The sequence below is a fragment of the Carassius auratus genome, chromosome 20, assembly GCF_003368295.1.
Source record: "Carassius auratus strain Wakin chromosome 20, ASM336829v1, whole genome shotgun sequence".
Classification (NCBI taxonomy): Eukaryota; Metazoa; Chordata; class Actinopteri; order Cypriniformes; family Cyprinidae; genus Carassius; species Carassius auratus.
In genome coordinates this window covers 2,167,485-2,187,136 of record NC_039262.1, presented here as the reverse complement: position 1 = coordinate 2,187,136, position 19,652 = coordinate 2,167,485, and the positions used below count along the sequence as shown (strand labels likewise).

Genomic DNA, 19,652 nt, shown 5'->3' with positions numbered 1-19,652 from the left:
CTTTAAGGAATCAGTTTGCTGCTGTTCACTTAAACAGCCTTCCAATGTCAAATTAATTTACATTGACATTTACACAATTACATTTTTCAAAACTATATGCAAATATCAAATTCAATTCTCTCCAGAAACCAATTAACTAACAAAAAATAAATAAAATGCACTGGGTTTCATCCATACTTCAGGGTTTATCAAAACTCAAAGAATAACAAGACTGGAGTGGAGCATAGAGGTGCTTTAATAAATCAGCAACCCTGCAGTCTACCATAGTAAGATCAACCCAAGCAAAAAGTCACATGATAGTTACAATAAAAGCATCTCAAAAGGAGACCAGTGATCATTTGGCATGCTAAAACCAATAAAACATTAAAACGATTATCATTGTATGTGCACTGCATTTGCTCAGACATAAATTGAGAATGATTCTGTGCAATAAAACCTGGGGACTGACAACCTCAAAAGTGAAGGTTGCAAAAACAAAAATTCTAAAAAATCAGTTAAAAAAATTAAATCATAAGCACGTTATAAAAAGACAGTTAAAACACTTAAAAGGTTTGTGTGTGTGTGTGTGTGTGTGTCTGAGGTCAGGCCTGAAGCGTGTTGAGATGACTGAGACAGGTCTGAGCACACTGCAGCACCATTCCCTTCAGAGCCTCCAGATAGAGCTCCTGGCCAGAGTTCAGGTACAGCCACATGAGTCGACTCAGCTGCGCCGTCACACAGTCCCCGTGCAAACTCTCTGTTCAAATAAAACACACATCCAGGTTAGGAATGACTAATGGACGGCAATCAGGAAACACACAAACCTTCACTTATTCTTTTACAGGAAGGTGACATATACAAACACACACACACTTTCATGATAAATGTAAACAACTGCTGATTTAAAAAAAAAACATTTTATCTAATTCATATTTTAAACCTCTTAAAAAAAAAAAAAAAAAAAAAAAAAAAAAACCTATAAAATACGACAAAGAATTTCTACAATTTAAATGAATTGTTTTTATTATTCGTTTCATGCCATGGTACTTGAATATTATTTACTTTATGTTTGGATTTCCATGGTATGGAGTGTCAATATTTTGTCTCGGTTTTGTTTTTAAATCATAAAAATGCATAAAGATATTTTGTTGTTAAATGTTATAGATTTACTGTATAAATTATTATTAGTGAAGACCGGGAGAAAGTGGCAGGCGCAAGAAGCCGTCACTAAAGCTGAGGCACGACTAAGGCACAAAACGCTGGTGGGCTCCGTGGCAATGGGACGAGCAGGTCTTGGTTGTTTTCCCAAGCCACGTTATGAGCTGGCTCATGGAAAAGAGAGGCGCAAACTGATTCAGGACGAGATACGAGCAGAGGTGGAGGAAGAACGCTACACCAAAATGGCCAGCATGTCCAAACAAGGAGCATGGACCAGGTGGGAACATGCAGATCCACGCAGAATAACCTGGGCAGAGCTCTGGAAAGCAGAACCATTTCGGATCAAGTTTTTTTGTCCAATCCGTCTATGACATCCTCCCAAGCCCAGCTAACCTGCACACCTGGGGCCTGGCAGACACTCCTGAGTGCAAGCTGTGCAAGAAGAGGGGCACACTGGAGCACATTTTGAGCAGCTGCTCAAGAGCGCTAGGGGAAGGGCGGTACCGCTGGCGCCACGACCAGGTGCTAAAGGCTTTGGCGGACTCCATCTGCACAGCGATCCAGCTCAGCAAGACCCAGGCAGCCCCCAAACAAACAATCACCTTCATTAGAGCTGGGCAGAAGGAACAATTCCACCGGCCTAGCTCTACGGGGGGGCTCCTCTCCACTGCTCGTGATTGGCAGCTTCAGGTTGACCTTGGAAGACAGCTTAAGCTCCCAGGCAACATCGCAGCCACTTCTCTACGCCCAGACATGGTGCTAACATCTGAGTCTACCAAGCAAGTGGTTATCCTGGAACTAACTGTCCCCTGGGAAGACCGTATTGAAGAGGCCCACGAGCGTAAGAGGGCTAAGTATGCAGGGCTCAGCTCGTAGTGCCGGAACAACGGCTGGAAAACTCGCTGCGAGCCAGTCGAGGTCGGGTGCCGAGGCTTCGCTGGCCACTCACTGATGCGAACCCTCAAACTCCTTGGAGTGAAAAAAGCCACCACAAACATATTAGAGGCCACAGAGAGGGCTTCTTGGTGGCTGTGGATCCGTAGAGCAACCTGCCACTTGGACACAAGCCGGGGACTGACCACCCCCGGTTGGGTCGCCCGGGTGAGGGTGTATGAAGATTAAAGACCCGAAACACCCTAAGACCCCGGGTTTTTCACTGATGACGTGTCCAAGTAGCACCAGAAGGTGTATTCAAACTCTTAGTAGTAGTAGTAGTTTTTTTTTTTTTTTTTTTCCTTTCATTGCATTATTCAGTCACAAATTGCCATTTACATCAAACTTGTAAGACACGTTGATTGGACAGATCCTGCTAATGCCAATGTCATGAACTCTGTGTGGTCCTGAATGTTCACAGAGGACTGGATTAACACCAACCGCTTACACAAGTTGAACTTGGTTGAGTAGCATTCTAGAAGACAGCATCAGCTTAAAAAGATGTTAATGAGACCCCTGAGGGTCTCAGAAGTCAACATAAGCATCGTTAAAGCTACAAATGTAAAGTGGAGGATTAATCCTAACATGAGCTACTGGATTCTTCTGTACTATTGCTGTGCAGTGATTTAGATTGATTCAGCGTTGTTCACATCATGTTAGCCAACACACCTTGAGAGATCTTGGTGTCAAACTCCAGCAGTGTGTAGAGCGATTCAGGCAGCAACTGTCTGGCCCAGCTGTTCTCCTCCAGGTAAATCCAATCCCGGATCAGTCTCTTTCGACGCAAGAAACCTTGAACGTGATCCAGGTACACTGAATTACCAGACACCAGATACAGCCTTAAAAAGAAGAAAAAAAAATTATATGCATGAGTTGGAAAACGGCAAGGCAAATTATTTATATATTTTTTTTCCCATCATCTTGGGAAATAACAACCTTTATTAATAAAGCCACAATGATAATTAAAAACCAGAAACAATGTAATGGCTTTTGCGGGGAAAGTAATTTTTCAAGCACTTCTGAACAACGAGCCATTCATCTTTACAGTCTCTGGAGATTTGCTCCTGTGTAATGACTGGTGCAGCTTCAGACAAAACACGCTGGAAGAAAAAAACACTCAAGAAAACTCAATTTGTGTGCCGCAAAAATGCAAACACACACAGAGATATAGCTCCCCAAATGTGGATTATTAGCTCAATTTAAAATCAGCCAAGCAGGAGCAGGACTGATGGTTTGAATGCTAATGATCAATTAGACCGATCAGATAGTAAGGAAGAGATAAACTACAGTACATAAAAACAACTAATGTTATTTGCAAAAAACTCAAAATAAAATATATTTTTTTTTATAATTTATAATAAACAAATCTTGCCACTTATTTGCAAGACGACTGGGTATAGAAATTAAAAATATGTTTTTCAATGTAAGTGGCATAGCATGAAAAAATGCAAACAAAAATACATTACAGTTAGCATTTTCACTTTTCATGCTGTGGCACATACACATACATATATATATATATATATACACCTATATATATATATATATATATATATATATATATTTAAAGCCACATCTTGAAAGCATGAAAAAAATAAGTAGTATCATTTTAAAATGCACTGTAATGTTCAGGTCTAATTGTTTGTTCAAGTGAGCACTTTACCTCTTCAATCACTCACACATCTGCTTATGTAAGACGATCAGCCTCAAGGAACATCCCACTTCACTTTACACACTACTGTTTTCTGATACTCTGGGATCAGGCTGACTTTAGAGCGGAGTTCAGTCCATGCTCTCAGAGATCAGTCACCATACACTTCAAAGATATCATCGACTGCCCGCGGATCTCAGGCTGTAAGTTACTGCAGGTGATTTGTTTGAAGCTGCCAGCGCTGCTCCTGTCTCCACCCAGCGCACTGTCCAGGCTTCAAAGCCCAGTCTGAAAGCCAACCACTGCTAAAGCTCAACCCTTTCACCACTAGTTTTAAATGGAAACAACAGCAATTCGAGTAAAAAAAGCAACATTTTACAGCCTGAAAATAGTGATCGATGACAATGCTAAAGGTCAAGCTCCTATGGGTACCAATAAATAAGAGTGTCACTAACATAACTGTGAAAGAGCCTCCTTTAAGTAAAATGCTGCATCAGTTCAGATTTTTCACCATGTTATAAAAATAAGGTTTGCAAAGCATTTGTTGTGTGTACAATGTGCTGAAGACTAGATTGCCATCAGCTTTGTAAAATAACTTAATTTAAAAAGTTATGTAAATTCAGCTTAGTTTATAGCATTGGGTTTAATTTTATTTAAAAAAAAATATTTCGTTTGTATTTATACAAGTAAATTTAAAATGTAAAGACATCTAGCTTCATTTAAATAAAACTGTTAAAGGTTTAAAGGCAAGAAATTATTTTTATTTATTAGTAATTTTATTTAAATTATTAAACGATAGCTTAGTTCTATGCATTTAAAGAAACTTTTTACTAATCCAAACAATAAAATAAAAAAACATCTTAAATTAAGCCAACATTTTACATTAATGGCATCTTAATGCAAGACTTTATTTTTAGATTAAAAAAAAAAAAAAGAAAAAAAAAAAAAGTTAAGTTTAAGATTTGTTTGTATTTAAATACATAACATCAGCTTAAATGTAAATGAATATTATAAATATTTTAATTTTAAATCAAGCTATGCATTTAAACAAAATTCATTTTATAAAATCTAAAATAAATGTTATTAAATAATGGTTAAAAATTTCTGAAACAAAAAGAGAAAGTCAGACAGAGTTTTCAAACGGACTCGAGCAGGACTGACTTGTAGTAGGGGAGCGACTCAATCATTTTCCAGTTGACATAATTGGCAGCAGTCTCCTCCAGCGTACAGACACGGGTCATCTGGACTTTGGCCACCTGCCAGAAGCGCTCGTGCTCAATGAGCGTCTCCTGCATCTCCCGTCTCAGCAGAAGATACACACCCTCCAGTGTGTCTTCATAAACCTGCCAATGACACGTCACTTCATCAGCAAACAATATTCAACTTGACCTTGCTCCTGAAAACATGGCATGCAAAGGGGAACAAGACAAAACGTGCATATTAATAAAAGTGCAAAAAAGACTGCACACAAAGTGCTGTCCATTTTGCTTTAAAATACCTTCATATCCTAGCTGAAGACTATGCTGATATCAAGCATATAGGTTATGCAAAGCACATACATGAAACCCTGAAACGAAACGGACTACATTAACCTTTGTTGGAAAACATAATATGCACATTTAATGTCTCGCTGGTCCTTTGTGTGTCCTTGAACGGTGACCGGTGTTGTAAAACAGCAGGAGAGTTTGTATGCTCAGGTGTGAGATGTTATTGACGGAGACATGCACCGATACGTCTATAATCCATTTAAGCAGCCATTAGATAGGAGTGTCTGCTCACGCCGTGACCTGTGAAGTCATTTTCCCTGGCTAATGAAATGCAGAAGATGAGCACTGCTAAAATATTTAAGATCACGTCCTCTGAGGAACTTAATTGGCATTTTTCAGATGGGGAAGAGAGACAGCAGTTGGAACAGAACAGGGAACTATCATGTGTGAAGAACTTAGTCCTTGGAAAGACAGCATGTCAAATTTATTCAAACATCACAATGCATACCAGGGAGAGAAGACTTCTTGTCCCCCAAAAAAAAAATAAAAAAAAAAAAAATAAAAAAATAAAAAAAAAAAAGTGTTTTAAAATGCAGACTGAAATATTGTTCAGTTTCCTGCATGTATTCCATAGACGCACCTTTCTTCGCTTCAGTCGGCCCCAGTCGCGGCCAAAGATCCAGGCCACGAGAGACTTGCACATGGAGAAGTAGTTTCCGACAGTCTGAATCCCTGATGGAAAGAAACAAGTAGAGTCAGAACATGAGATGATACTCCAAGGGATGGAGCAGCAACATTTGATCTACAGACGGATTTCCTGCCAAACGACTGGTACAGGCACAGTTCCTCAGGAGAGAGCACTACACGAGACCAACACAAAAAACCTTCAAATACAGCAGGTTTCACCTGCCTCTGCTGGAGTACTGGCTTGATCTGCTAACCCTTGAAGAGGCTGACCAACAATAGATTTTGCAAATGCCAGTAACAAAGGTGCGGGGGGAAAGCAGTGTTACAAATAATAAGCTAATAAGCAATCATTTTTTAAAAGTGTAATAGTAATAATGGTATCGTTTACATAAAAGAAAAACAATATATAATGCCATTTTGTTTACACTTAAAGCTAATAATAATAATAATAATAATAATTAGTAAACACTTAAATGTTTAAATGATAAATAGTAACTAATTTATATAAAAGGTATGCAGTCTGTTAAAACACTAAAGTTATTATCATCATTTTTTTAATTCAAGATACAACAAAAAATAAGTTAACACTAATAATAATAATATAAGCAACTCATTTACATAGATGTGCAATCAGTTTACATAGGACATACTAAATTTACATTAATAATAATACAAAAAATTCGAAACACTTAATAAAACCAAACTAATAAATAATCAATAATACAAAACTTAAATATAATTTATAGAAACATATGCAATCGTTTGACATACTATCATAAATATATTATTTAAAAAGTAAAAACAAATAATACCAATATCCATATTAAGAATTAAAATATTATTATTATTGCTATTCAATATCAACAATACTAAAAATCATCATCCTCCTCATCTTTAAATTAACCAAATAAGTTACCAAGGCTCTCATCTCCCCGGGCCAGTCGTCCTCTCCAGTAGTCTTTGGTGATGGGGTGCAGGGAGGCCAGGTACCTCACATCACACAGGGTTTCACCCCACGTGGCCACCTTTCTCTTGCTGTGCTTCTTCCACTGCAGGAAAATGGACCGCAGCTGCTTGTTGTACGGAGCAGGCTGACGAAACAACCAATACGTGAAGAGCCACTGGAACCTGCACTGGACGTACTGATGGTACATGGACTCCAGCTCTGTGTGTTCTAAAATCACCACAGAAAATGGTCATCAATGCCAACAATACTACAGACTGAAAGCTATGGGCAGAAAACGTAACGCCACAATAAAATGAATTCATAAAACTGTACAATTACACCTTACAGAAGGAACTCCAAAATTTCAGGTGGAAGTTTGAAAGACCTTTAGATCATCACTGACCAGGATGCACTACATCCTGTTCAAAGCTAACAGCTATAGAACATGGGCCTTTCATAAAATAACGCATTAAAAGAAAAAAGAAATACCAGGTTAGGGTGAACTATGAGTCACAGTCCTTCACACATCACTACAAAAACAGTGTGTCATACCCCAACTTTCCCATCAAGGGTCCACCACAGCAGTTTGAAGTGATTCACCAGTGCAAAAAAAATTGGATTACTGCATCTTTCTTCAGAAATCCCATTACTTTCAAAGTGGGGAAATGGAAACGTATACAGCAAAGACATATAAAAGGTCAACTAAACCAACAAGAGCTCCCAGAAACCCTCATGCCATTTTGGTTAAGAAAAAGATACAGTTGAGTTGGAGTGAGTCCGATTTTTCAGTCTAAATGCGATGCAAATGTGCCAGAGAGCAAATTGCAGTTGACTGGATTCACTCCAGCACTCACAGAGGATTAATGTAAGGGGATACATTGCATGATACATTATATTCCTAAATCACAATATTCGCAACTTTGATAATAACCAGTGTTGGGGGAAACGCATTACAAGTAATGTGAGTTATGTAATCATATTACTTTTTTCAAGTAACTAGTAAAAGTAACATTACTTTTTAATTTACATGAAATTAATTTCATTAATTTATTTTTCAAAAAAGTAACCCCAGTTACTTTTGACCATTTATTGACTGACATGTCTCCTGCCCCCATATTGTAAGGGAATCTGAAGTACAGAAGTGTGCTGTGTGAACATGATGTTACTGTAGTTCTAAGTTAAATGTGCATTCATTCATCTCACTCACAAAAAACAGATTTAGTATTCATCGAAATGAATACAGTGAAATGCAAACTCAGAAAATGACACAAACCCGCAAAAATAAAAATGTTAAATAACACAAATGTATCTAATCCCATTCTATTAACTAATGTCTTTGATAATCCAGTTCAACCATACAAAGAAGCAAAAATTACTGTAGATAAACTAACAATTGTGCTTCATTATTTTTTTTTTCCCTTCAACCTGAAGTTTATTCATTACACTTTTTGGTGTGAAAGGGCTTTTACATTTGCTATAAAATGTATAAATAGAACTTCTTATATCAAAAACAGTCAAGCCCTGCTCATATTTAAAAAGTAACGTGAAAGTAATGAAAAACTAATGTAATGCATTATTTTCCATAAAAAGTAACCAAGTAATGCAATTAGTTACTTTTTAGGGAGTAACGCAATATTGAAATGAATTACTTTTATAAGTAACTTTCCCCAACACTAGTTATAACACTTTTTATTTGGCCATTAAGCTTCTTAAAATCCAGGCAAGCAGACAAGTTTCACATCTAGTTTCCTAAAATGAGATGCAGATATCTCACCACTGTTTTGGTGCTGGCTCAGAACATGCTGAAAGACCAGTGAGACACTACCATGATGCTTCAGTGCAAGATGATACAGCTCTCTCCATTCAAACTTGAGCGTGTCACAATCTTCAGTTTTCTCTGGGAAAACAGAACAACACGTTAGGCTAAAATTAAACATGGAACGCCCATGTGACAGCTGAGAGTATAAACCACCTTTGAGTTTGTCCTGGAACAAATCTGCAGTGATTCCCCACAGTTTCTCCACGTCGCTGCAGGGCAGCCTCACTGAAGGCAAGGGAACACTTTCCTCCAACACGAGCCACTGGATCCAGTACTTGTGAGGCGCGAGCGGGATCTCCACAAAGAGTTTCTCCTGAAACGCACGGTTACAGTGGATGTTTCTGAAGAGGGATCTCCACATAAAAACCAGACGGAAGGCGGTTTTGGCCGTTACGGGACACCGGGCATGGGCATATGTCAGACTGACCCCAAACGAATCCTGTGGAGGAGAGATTTTGGAGAGAATAATCAATTCCAGTGGTCACTTGCATGCTTAAAGTTAATTCAAATTAAATAACTTTAAGCCTGCAGGTCAAAATAAATCAATCTCCCAAATGTATTGGGAATAAAGACAGTTATTTAAAATATTAGGTACTTGTATGGAATAGTAGTATTTGCTGGATTGCCATTATGCTGATTGTGGATTTTGGTGCACAGTCAGGATAAATTTTGCTGGAGTATGACAAGAATTAGAATCTCCGATAAAACTGTTTAAATTGCAAACAGAACGAGTACTCAAATCATATTCGAACCTTTTAGCTGAATGACTAATTCACAACCATGCACCAACTGTATTTTTCGCTCAACTTAAGCTGCATTTTAAGACTGAATACAGCAAGAGCAAATGTCATTCATAAAAGTTTTTCCGGTAACCTCTATCATAAGTCAAAGTTACAGTAAATGAATTCAATGACACAAGGAAATTCTTAAACTAGAAGATTATAATGGTTTCTCATTTTCTCTAGATCTTCTTCAGTGTCACGTATTTGCGTGTGACTCGGTACAAGTCGCATTATTCAAATAACTAGAGTTGAGTATCGTTTGAATTTTATCAATTCAGACTTCTGCTCATCAATTCTGATTAAATTCCAAGTTTCGATTCCAATGTTAATAAAAGTAAATATTTAATTACAATTACATATTTATTCTGCGTCTATTTTTGCAAAACATTGAATTGCTGCTGCATGCCATAAACCAAACCCAGCTTGCTATATAAAAACTGGACTCTATTAAGAGCGGTGTGTGTGCAAACAACAGAGCTGCCTGATTTTGGATAAATTAAGACTTTTTCAATTGAAGGTTTTAGTTCCCCCCCAATTCTGAAGAACAATATTACACAACTGAACAAAAAAAAAAAAATATGAATGGAACGATTCAATGACTCACACAAGATTTACTTGTTTTATTACTTGAATAAGGTGTTTTTGAATGAACCTCTTAAATTAATGATTAAAGGCAAATAGCCAAAAAATTTTTTATTTAAATAGACACCAAAAAAAAAAAAAAAAAAAGGGAGCACAAGAATATGTAAAGTTTTCCAACAAGTATCAGATTCGCGACCTAAGTACCCATTTCTGGACTCACTGTGATGAATCAAAACTGTAATTCCCACTCAAATCATACCTGGAAGTGTGTGGTCCACAGAGAGTTGCACGAACAAACTCTGAACAACAAGCTGCACGTGCTGCCGAGCCTCAGCAGCGACACTGCGTCCAAGTTCCTCAGTATAACCAGGAGAACTTCATCACTTAAATGCAATAAGCCCGTTGTGTTGTCGCTGCTTTCCGAAGTAATATCTGCTGTATTCAGATGGGGCTCCTCGTCTGTGGCGGCAGTCAAGCAGGAGAATTGCTCCAGCAACTCGCGCTCCCAGGTCGCGCTAAGGTCTGCCATATCTGTGCCGGTGTCACCGCGCTGCGTGCAGACGCCTCTCAGGTGTTAAAGGTTAGGAAGAAACCACCTGAGAGAGGTCATGGGGAGGTACATCTCTAAGGAGTCGCTCATGAATATTAGTAGCTAATGAATATAAATGAGGTCATGCCGACGTTGCTTGGCAACATACCTGCTTAAACTAATTAACATTCATACGGCAAGGGTTTAATTCGCCAAGTCAGTCGTGTAGGCATTCTTGGAACGTTGCGTAATAAATATTCATAAGATGAACACTTCATTTCCTTACAGCGATGAGAAAACCGCATTTCTTATTTGCAGTGTGTTTGTAATGCTAATCTATTCTACCCTCTGTCTTGAATTTCTTGAATTCACCGTGTTAGAGGTTAATTTTACTGTTGATGTTCACCTGAAGTTCCCCATGGGTCAAATATAGTATTTTTTGTCTTGTAGGGATTACGCTTTTATTAGCATCATTTACTCACCCTCAGCTTTGTCAAAATATGTTTGAGTTTCCTTCCTTTGTTGAACACATCACAAGATATTTTAAGGAATGTGAGAGAACAAACAGTAGCTATTTCATACTATTGAGAAAAAAATAAATAAGTTGGAAGTCAAAGGCTACTGTCAAATGACTGGACACCAACAATTTAAAAAAATGGAGTGTTCATATATTTGGAACAACTTGAGAGTATGATGACAGAATTTTCCTGATGTAATAGTTTGCATGGTCAAACACATTTTCCCAGTCTTAACCATTCGTGTTTTTTGAGTTTAAGACAAATATACTTTATTATAAGCAAGTCAGACACATTAAGAATTTCCAATATTTAAATGCCAACTTAAGAATGCAAAAAAGAAAAAGAGAAAATGTAAAACAAAACAAAACTCAGATATCAGTTCGGGAATACTTTGCATGTATTGTACTGGATTTTATCCAAATAAGATGATAATTAAGACTGAACTGCTTATAAAACAAGCACATGTGCAGTAAAATACTTTACAAGTTTACAATCAATTGCTACACAGACTCTTAAATTTAATACAAATGCATGTACCCTTTTTCCTGGCAGAATTCAAACAAAATTTGACAAATATATATAAAAATGAATATGGTATAACATTTAAAGGGTGTAAAATCGTTCTCTCTCTCATGTTTTTTTTTTTTTTTTTTTTTTTACCCTTTTTGTATTTCTGACTGATGAATGTAAAAGTTTATAATTTTGAGCAGATAATACAATATGCAATCATGACATGTCCAGTACTGATGACTTTTATTAAGTCATGATTTCTCACTGGCTGATTTAACCCACAATAACATCACATGGCAAGGCACTGGCTCAAATCAGCATTGTAAAACTCAGAATGCAGTTTTCGTCAGATAAGTCTCATTTAAAATGTTATATATTCATGAAGCTGTAGTGAAACAAACCATGTCGAACTTTCAAATACAATGAACCCTTTGTGCTCGTATAAGAAATTAAAACAATCACAATTGAGCATTTGGACAAAACAGTCAGCACGAATCCTTCTAAACACTTAATTTGCCGCGGGGAAAGAGGCAATGAGGTGAAATCATCTCTATACATGATGGATCTGATATCTCAGATATACAGAAGTCACTGCTACCTATTAACAGTTCATGATCACAGTGTACTTGTTTGCTACGTGGTTGATTACATCATTCAGTGATCATTATCATTCGTTTTTCTACAGACAGTTGGGCCGGGCAGTGGATGATTGGTTTTGAGAGACCACGCCCCCTTCAGGCTACTCTTACGCGAGGCTCCTCCTCTATTTCCTGACCCAGGCTCGTATAGGTCACTGAAGGCTCCAGGGGCCCCACGGTGGGCGTGTCTGAGATAGCGTTTCCCACATTGCGGAACTGTTTATAAACGCGAGGATCCTGTGCCACGTAGGTGGAGGAGGAGTAGTACAGGACCAGTCCCAGGATGATGATGAAGAAGGACAGCAGGTAAAGGCCTGAAAACTGAAGACAGACAAACAACATAACGAACTTCATGAAAGTCTGAAGAGTGATACAGAACTCAACATAATGATTTATTAATTTCAAATCATGATCTAGTAATTCTAAATAGAACACTTTAAATCATAAAGTGAAAACTTTAAATGATAATTTACTACTTTTAATTAGAACAGTGATTTTAAAAAGTACAACGGTTCAAAACAGAACAATGATTTGTACTATAAATCATTATTTACTTCAAATAGAATACTCATATAAAACTTTAAATCAATATTTACTATAATTTTGAATTGATCACTGATTTAAATAATGATAGGAACACTGGTTTAAGATAATTATTAATTGATTTATTAATCCTAAATAATATCACTGATTTAAAACCTTAAATAACAATTTTCACTGATTTAAAAATGCAAATCATGATTAATTAATTCCAAACGAAACACTGATTTATGTTTTTTAAATAATAATTGACTAATTCTAAATTGAACAGTGACTTTAACCTGTACATTTTAACTAGAACACGGATTTAAAACTTCAAATCATAATTTAATTTTCTTTAAAATAGATCACTAATTTAAAACTGTAAATCATGATTTATTCATTCTAAACATAACACTCATTTAAAACAGTAAATTTGAACTAGAACACTGAAATAAGTATAAATCATAATTTATTAATTCTAAATAGAACACGATTTTAACATTTCAAATTTTACTTTAACTTTAAAAGTACTACTAAAGAACACTGATCAGAAAATGTAAATCATGATTTATTGTTTCTAAATAAATGTTTTAAAACTTAAAATCATTGTTTACTACTCTTAAATACAACAGTGACTTCTAAATCATGATTTATTCTAAATAAAACACTGATTTAAAACTGCAAATCATACTTTATTAATAATAATTCAAATCAATCCAAATCTGCATGCTGTTATTTTTCTATGGAACACAAAAGAAGAGAAGAAAAAAAAACTTGACAGTCACAGTCACAAGTGTCTGTATGGAAAGTAGTTATTTAAACACTCCTTTTATTTTAAACAGACCAAATAACCACATACAGACTGGAACAAAATGGGGGTGAGTAAATAATGACAGAATATTATGCAGATGCTCCATATGGTCTAATGAAAGCCATTGCAGACATCGTTTGCTCCTATAAATATGTCACATTAGGGTAATATTTTGTTAATGAGCATGAGGGAATCAGACAGGCTGGCCCAACAGGAGAAATTCCACCAAGAATGAACTAATGAGCAAAAGCAACAGTTGTGTTAGAAATGTCCAGAGAAATGATTCACTCTCAATGTGAGTCTACTGTTCAAGGCAGGAGGTCTGTGCTTGTAATTACGATGGGATGGCATTAATAATTTAATAATGGTTTAAAATTTATGTTGTAAGACCAAAGGGAAAACATGTGCATTAATGTGATTTAATGTCATAGGAATGCTTAACTTATCTTAATAGGTCATGGAAGAACACTTTAATTTACAAGAATGCTCTAATTTATCCCAAAGTCTTCAGCATGAAGCCAAATTACATGACAGGTTTAGGATGGAAGATGGAAATTCACAATCATCAACTGATATTGAGCCAGACCTTGAAATCAGAATTTTGCCCAACCATGTTTTTTGAATATTTTAGAAAGATGCTGGACTGCTAAGAGTTTTTTTTTTTTTACTGCACTACTGACGATGGCATTTTTGAGCAGAGCATTATATTTTGCTGTGGGTTATGGTCAAGCAGGGACTCAATACCCTTGTCAGCGCTTTGAAAATAGCAACAACAATCACGACTTTGAAAACTGAAATGCCAAAGCTTCACTCTATTTGCCATCACTCAATCTCCAAATCACATCAATAGTTTTTCATCCGTAGGGTCTGAGGTGTGGATGAGCACAACAATCACTTCCAGCAGCAGAGCTGTGCTATGAACAATGGCCTCTTAGCTTGATCATGGTCCATTTCTGAGCCACGTGCTGCCCATCTATAACACCTGTGATAAGTTGATCATTAAAAAAGAAACAAACAAACAAATACAAGCAAATCTGATGCATTAGGATTTTTACGTTTCCTCGATAGCTTTTACATTTTGTTCAATGCATGTTCAGCCCAGTGTTATTTTAGTATCATTGAGATGCTTTCTAGTTTTTATTGCATCAATTCTGCTGTTTTAAAATTTTACATTTTAAAATTGAACTTTAGTAATATAGTTGTGTGTATCTGTCATGTCTATTGATTTGCTTTATATATATATATATATATATATATATATAGTTCATATATATTTGTAGTACTTGTAGTATGTTATTATTAGTGCTGTCAAATGATTAAATCACGATTAATCGCATCCAAAATAAAAGTTTTTGTTTACATAATATATTATGTGTACTGTGTATATAAATTATGTATATATAAATACACACACGTGCATGTATATATTTCAGAAAAAAATGTTATTTTTATATATTAAATATATTTATTTATAATATAAATTATATGAATATACATTTTAGACATGTAAATACATGTTAATATTTTCAAAATATATACTGATGTATGTATGTGTTTTTATACATAAACACAGAACACACACATATTATGCAGACAAAAACTTTTATTTTGGATACGATTAATCGCGATTATCATTTGACAAAACCAATTATTATTAATAATTATTTTTATTTCATTTTAGGGGACACTTACACAACATCATTGTACTAAAATCTAAAAAGTTCAAGTTTCGTTTACAAATGACAACTTTGTCAAACCGATCCCCATTCACACGAATACATTAGAACGTTTAAAAACGCTATATTATTCATGCCATGCCAGTAGTTGGCGATGTCACTTTGTAAAGAAACAATGTGCTTGCACACCTACCTGTAGACTGAACACGTAATACACATTAGCATTTTTTTGGTAGTTTACATGGAGACGGTAATAGTATCATTTTCAAAAACTTTTATTTTGAAATGTGACTTCAAAAGTTTTCAGTTTATGGTGTTGTTGTGTAAACGTCCACTTAGTTTTAATTATTTTCGTAAATGAAGTTAAATTAATTCAAATAATAAATGTTTCTTGGCAAAGTTTTTAAGCATGTTTCATTTTATTTCAGTTAACATTTAGTTCATGTTTTTTATGGTTTTAGTTTTAATTAACTGTGATATTCCTAATTCAGCCAATAAATTCTTCTGGAGGCAACTACAGATTTCTACATAACAGCAAACATAAAAGATGTGCTTTTAATATCAGACAACAAGTAACTAACAACTACAGTACATCTGGACAAATGAGGTAAGCAAATATCTGTGACAGTAACTCTGTACAATATATTAATGCTCATTTTATACTGCAAAGCATGCTGGAAGCTCACAGCCCATTAACAAATCACTAACAATGTTCATTATCAAAGTGTTTGATTAGAAAACATCATTATGCTAGTTTCAGGGGAATTAAACATGTTTTACATTCAAAGTATCAAAATATCTGTGATTCATCAAGCCTCATATGCAATTGATTTTAGTGTTATTAGCTGATCACATCACATCTAAAAGCTCTAGTAACAGAGAGGACCTCCATGAGACCATCGGCGCTTCCCGCCACACTGAGCCGAGGCTACTCTAGTGTAAAAACTACATGCATACACAGCTCATAAATATTTGCTAGCACATCCACTCCAAAGCCCTGAAGTGATAGACATTAGGCTTTTGAAGTCTAGAGAAACTCCACAGAGAATTTTAAATAACCTTTGACACTTTCTCGCAGTTTAAAGCCCTCTGCTGCCTGCCCCCCTCCAGCACCACAGCAGAATAAATATTTCCAATAAATCAATAAGGGCAAGTCACACTATGTCTTGGTGAGGCTTTTATGCATATCCAGAGTTGCTTTTCATAAAATCAAGTCTGTATAAATCTGTCAGCATGTGCATGGGTACACAGGCAAAATTAATATATTAAAGATGAGAGGTCTAGGATGGATAGTGCTTAAAAAAGAACCCAGGAGCACTTACTTTTCATCTGAAGATATCTATTTCATTCCTCAGATGGTATCTAGAACTAATGCGATGTACTGAAGAACCTGTGATGTAACTTCAAAAAATGTTTAATCTCTAAAACAGCATATAAACAACTTGAGAAGTGAACACAGCGAAATTATCTTTTTGATAAAGAACTGATTTATGACAGCCCATTTCCAGCTCAGAGACAAAAGAACAAAAGTAAATGTGAGTTTACATTAGAAAATAAAAAGATTTAAAATCAAGTAACAGTTGTGCGAAGTGATCAGAATTATGAGTCTTATATTTCTAATTGTGAGAAATAATAACAATTGTGTGATAAAATGCTGCAATATCACATCATATATTGCAGGTGTAAAGTTATGTTGTTAGATATAAAATCCTAATTTTGAGAAATAAATGTAATTGTGAGTTTAAAGTTGCAATTATGAGACGAAGTAACAATTGTAGGAAATAATCAAGATTCTAAGAAAATAAGCTGAAATGACAAGTAATAAAGATGCAATTGTGATATTTAATCATAATTACAAGTAACGAAGTTGCAATTTTTAGATAAAAATGCAGTTATTCTCATGGAAATTGTGTTCTTTAATGTTGCAAATTTGATAGATAAAGCTGCCATAACTGACTTATGAAGTTACAAGGATAAAAAAATAAAGTCAAAATTGTGATGGTTACAAATATTTGAAAATATTTGATAGATAAAGCTGCCATAACTGACTTATATTTGAAAAAATATTTGAAAATATTTGTTAATAAATAAAGTTACAGTTTGTATATATTAACCACAATTAAGAGTAATGAAGTTGCAATTGTGAGAAAAATACAGTTTTGAAAAAAAATTGTCAATTATGTGATTTAATGTTGAGGTAAAAAAAAAAAAGTTGCAATTATGAGAAACAAAGTCACATTGAGAGATAAAACATATACAGGAAATACTTTATTTTTTTTACACTGAGGTGGAAAAATCTTTCAAAATGAAAATAGCAGGGAAAAAATGTGGCAAAATCCTGCCAGAGCAGGCACGTGCACAGGTAGGGCTCAACCTGTGCAGAGCACATGCCCTTTTAGCCCTTACACTCCGAAGTGCCCTTTTTTTGGTGGTGTTTTTTTTTTTATCACTGCTATTGGTCACCCTTTACGTCTGTCTTTCTGTTTTACCAAATGAAAGTTCTTAAAACGAGCTTGTGTAAATCTTATTGGATCCTCAAGCGGTCAATAAGCTGATAACTCCGCCCCCTCTATATTCATTGAATCAACTGAAGTTCCACAGCAGCCGCACAATAGACAACAGCTGAGCTGAACAAAGTTTTGCGAAGGGTAAATAAATATCTTGTTGTTTGAAGAAGTACTAATAAACACTGTCTATAAAGGCTCATATTTTATTTATTTGATGTCTGACTGACTCACTGAGACATGTGGGACGTCGCCTGAGAGAGAGAGCTAGCATTTGCCATCTAGTCATAGCCAATACATAGCCAACACTTAAATAGCCTGGGCATATAGTAGCATTTCATCTTTTATAAAATGCTAATTTGGCCAAATGCATTTTACCACAGGAAAAACTGAGCGCTCCGTCTATATAGCTAAAAAAAACTAGTTTGTAACCTAGATGAAAATGTAATGTGATGCCCGCAGCGGCAGGCGCCATCGCCGTTTTAATGACGGACAGAAAAAAAAATCACATTTGCACACATTCGCTGGTCAAAACCGATATATTGATAAGTAATACAACAACATATAATTTCTTTTTACCATCGGAAAATCATAACAGGTGCGCCCCCCCGCTGTTTCGAACTGGAACTTACACAAAGTGACGAGTGATCCTCGTCACCTAGATAACATATTTCTAAGAAATTTCTTCTTTGATTTATGATTGCTAATACACTTAATTTATTAACATTTAGGCTAATCATGTTATGGTATACTCTCTGTATACTCTCTTTATAAAATGTTGTAAAACATGGTTTTACTACAGTAATGTAGTAGTAACTAAAAAAAAAAAAATACAGAAGATCACTGAAATCTTTATATTTTATCATACAGAATGTAATTCGTGATTCATTCCAAGGCTTCATTTATTTGATCCAAAATACAGCAAAATCAGTAATATTGTGTAATATTTTTACAATTTTAAATAACTGTTTTCTATTTGAATATTTTAAAATGTAATTTATTTTTGTGATCAAAGCTGAATTTTCAGCATCATTACTCCAGTATACTCTTCAGTGTCACGTGATCCTTCAGAAATGCTTTTCACAGCAACTGTACTTTTCACACTATTTTTATTTATTTTTTCATTGCTGGCTTATTTTAGGGGAAAGTGTAGTGAATAAGAGACCTTCGAGAGACCAACATCCCTGGTCCACCACAGTATCAAATTTTTGCCAGATACATGGCTCACAGAAGGTTGCTTTAGAATTAGGTTTAAAGAAGCCCTTAAAACCCTGTTTATCTATATTATCTAATATTATTATTATGGTTGTTATTAATCGTGAATAAATCTAAAGCTTTTGAGACTATTATTTTGTGTTATTGAATTTGTCATGAAGATGTGACCATTTCTTCCTTTTATGCAGGCTTACTAAATAATCTTGATATAAAAAGGGGGGGGGGGGTGCCCTTTTTCAGTTTCAGCACATGCCCCTCAAAAGGTCTGTGCACGGCCCTGTGCCAGAGTGTTTTTTTTTTTTTTTTTTTTTTTTTTTTATGAACACACCTGAGAGTTCAGTGCAGACCACAGGTTAGAAATTAGGCAGATGGTTCTGGCAAAAATTTGGAAGATTGAGCTCAGCCTGAGAGATTTTTCAGTACTGCAAGGGTATTAGAGCCGGCAAGAGTAATATCTGCTGGAAAGGAATATATTCTGTTTACATCGCCGGTGTGTCAGGTTGCTCATTTAAATATATCAAGTGTTGCTACATGCCACCATAAGTATGATAAAGTGCCTGCTTTTTCAAGCCAGACACATGGTGCCCCCTTTCCCCCCAAGCATTAGGGGAGAAAAGAGTTTTCAATAAGGCTACAGTAATGTAATTACAACCTGAAAAAAAGATGCCATACTCACAATAAATCATACTGTAATATGCAAGGTGT

At 35.5% G+C, this 19,652-nt stretch overlaps 2 protein-coding genes across 2 annotated transcripts in view; both read right to left on the bottom strand.

Annotated features, from left to right (window-relative positions):
* Nucleotides 1–217: 217 nt before the first annotated feature.
* Nucleotides 218–10,628, bottom strand: LOC113120509 (uncharacterized). The gene is made up of 8 exons (XM_026290377.1): nt 10,284–10,628; nt 8,814–9,099; nt 8,616–8,738; nt 6,812–7,069; nt 5,849–5,940; nt 4,883–5,064; nt 2,740–2,909; nt 218–736 (listed from the first exon to the last, which is right to left on the bottom strand). The coding sequence occupies exons 1-8, from the start codon at nt 10,551–10,553 to the stop codon at nt 582–584; spliced, it is 1,536 nt and encodes a 511-aa protein (XP_026146162.1). The 5' UTR covers nt 10,554–10,628; the 3' UTR covers nt 218–581.
* Nucleotides 10,629–11,704: 1,076 nt separating this feature from the next.
* LOC113120517 (solute carrier family 35 member F1-like) overlaps nt 11,705–19,652 on the bottom strand; it is an 81,639-nt gene continuing 73,691 nt past the window's right edge. Inside the window, exon 8 of the mRNA XM_026290386.1 lies at nt 11,705–12,540. Coding sequence (XP_026146171.1) covers nt 12,316–12,540 — 225 coding nt within the window. The 3' untranslated portion in view covers nt 11,705–12,315. The remainder of the gene's footprint in view (nt 12,541–19,652) is intronic.

Bases quoted from the DNA above. Each gene is read 5' to 3' on its own strand.
- LOC113120509 (XM_026290377.1), bottom strand. From the start codon at position 10,553: ATGGCAGACCTTAGCGCGACCTGGGAGCGCGAGTTGCTGGAGCAATTC. The intron at 5,941-6,811 runs GTAACTTATTTG...TCTTTCCATCAG, and splicing joins CCGGGGAGATGAGAGCCTTG to GGATTCAGACTGTCGGAAAC. The intron at 737-2,739 runs GTGTGTTGGCTA...TTATTTGAACAG, and splicing joins TGACACCAAGATCTCTCAAG to AGAGTTTGCACGGGGACTGT.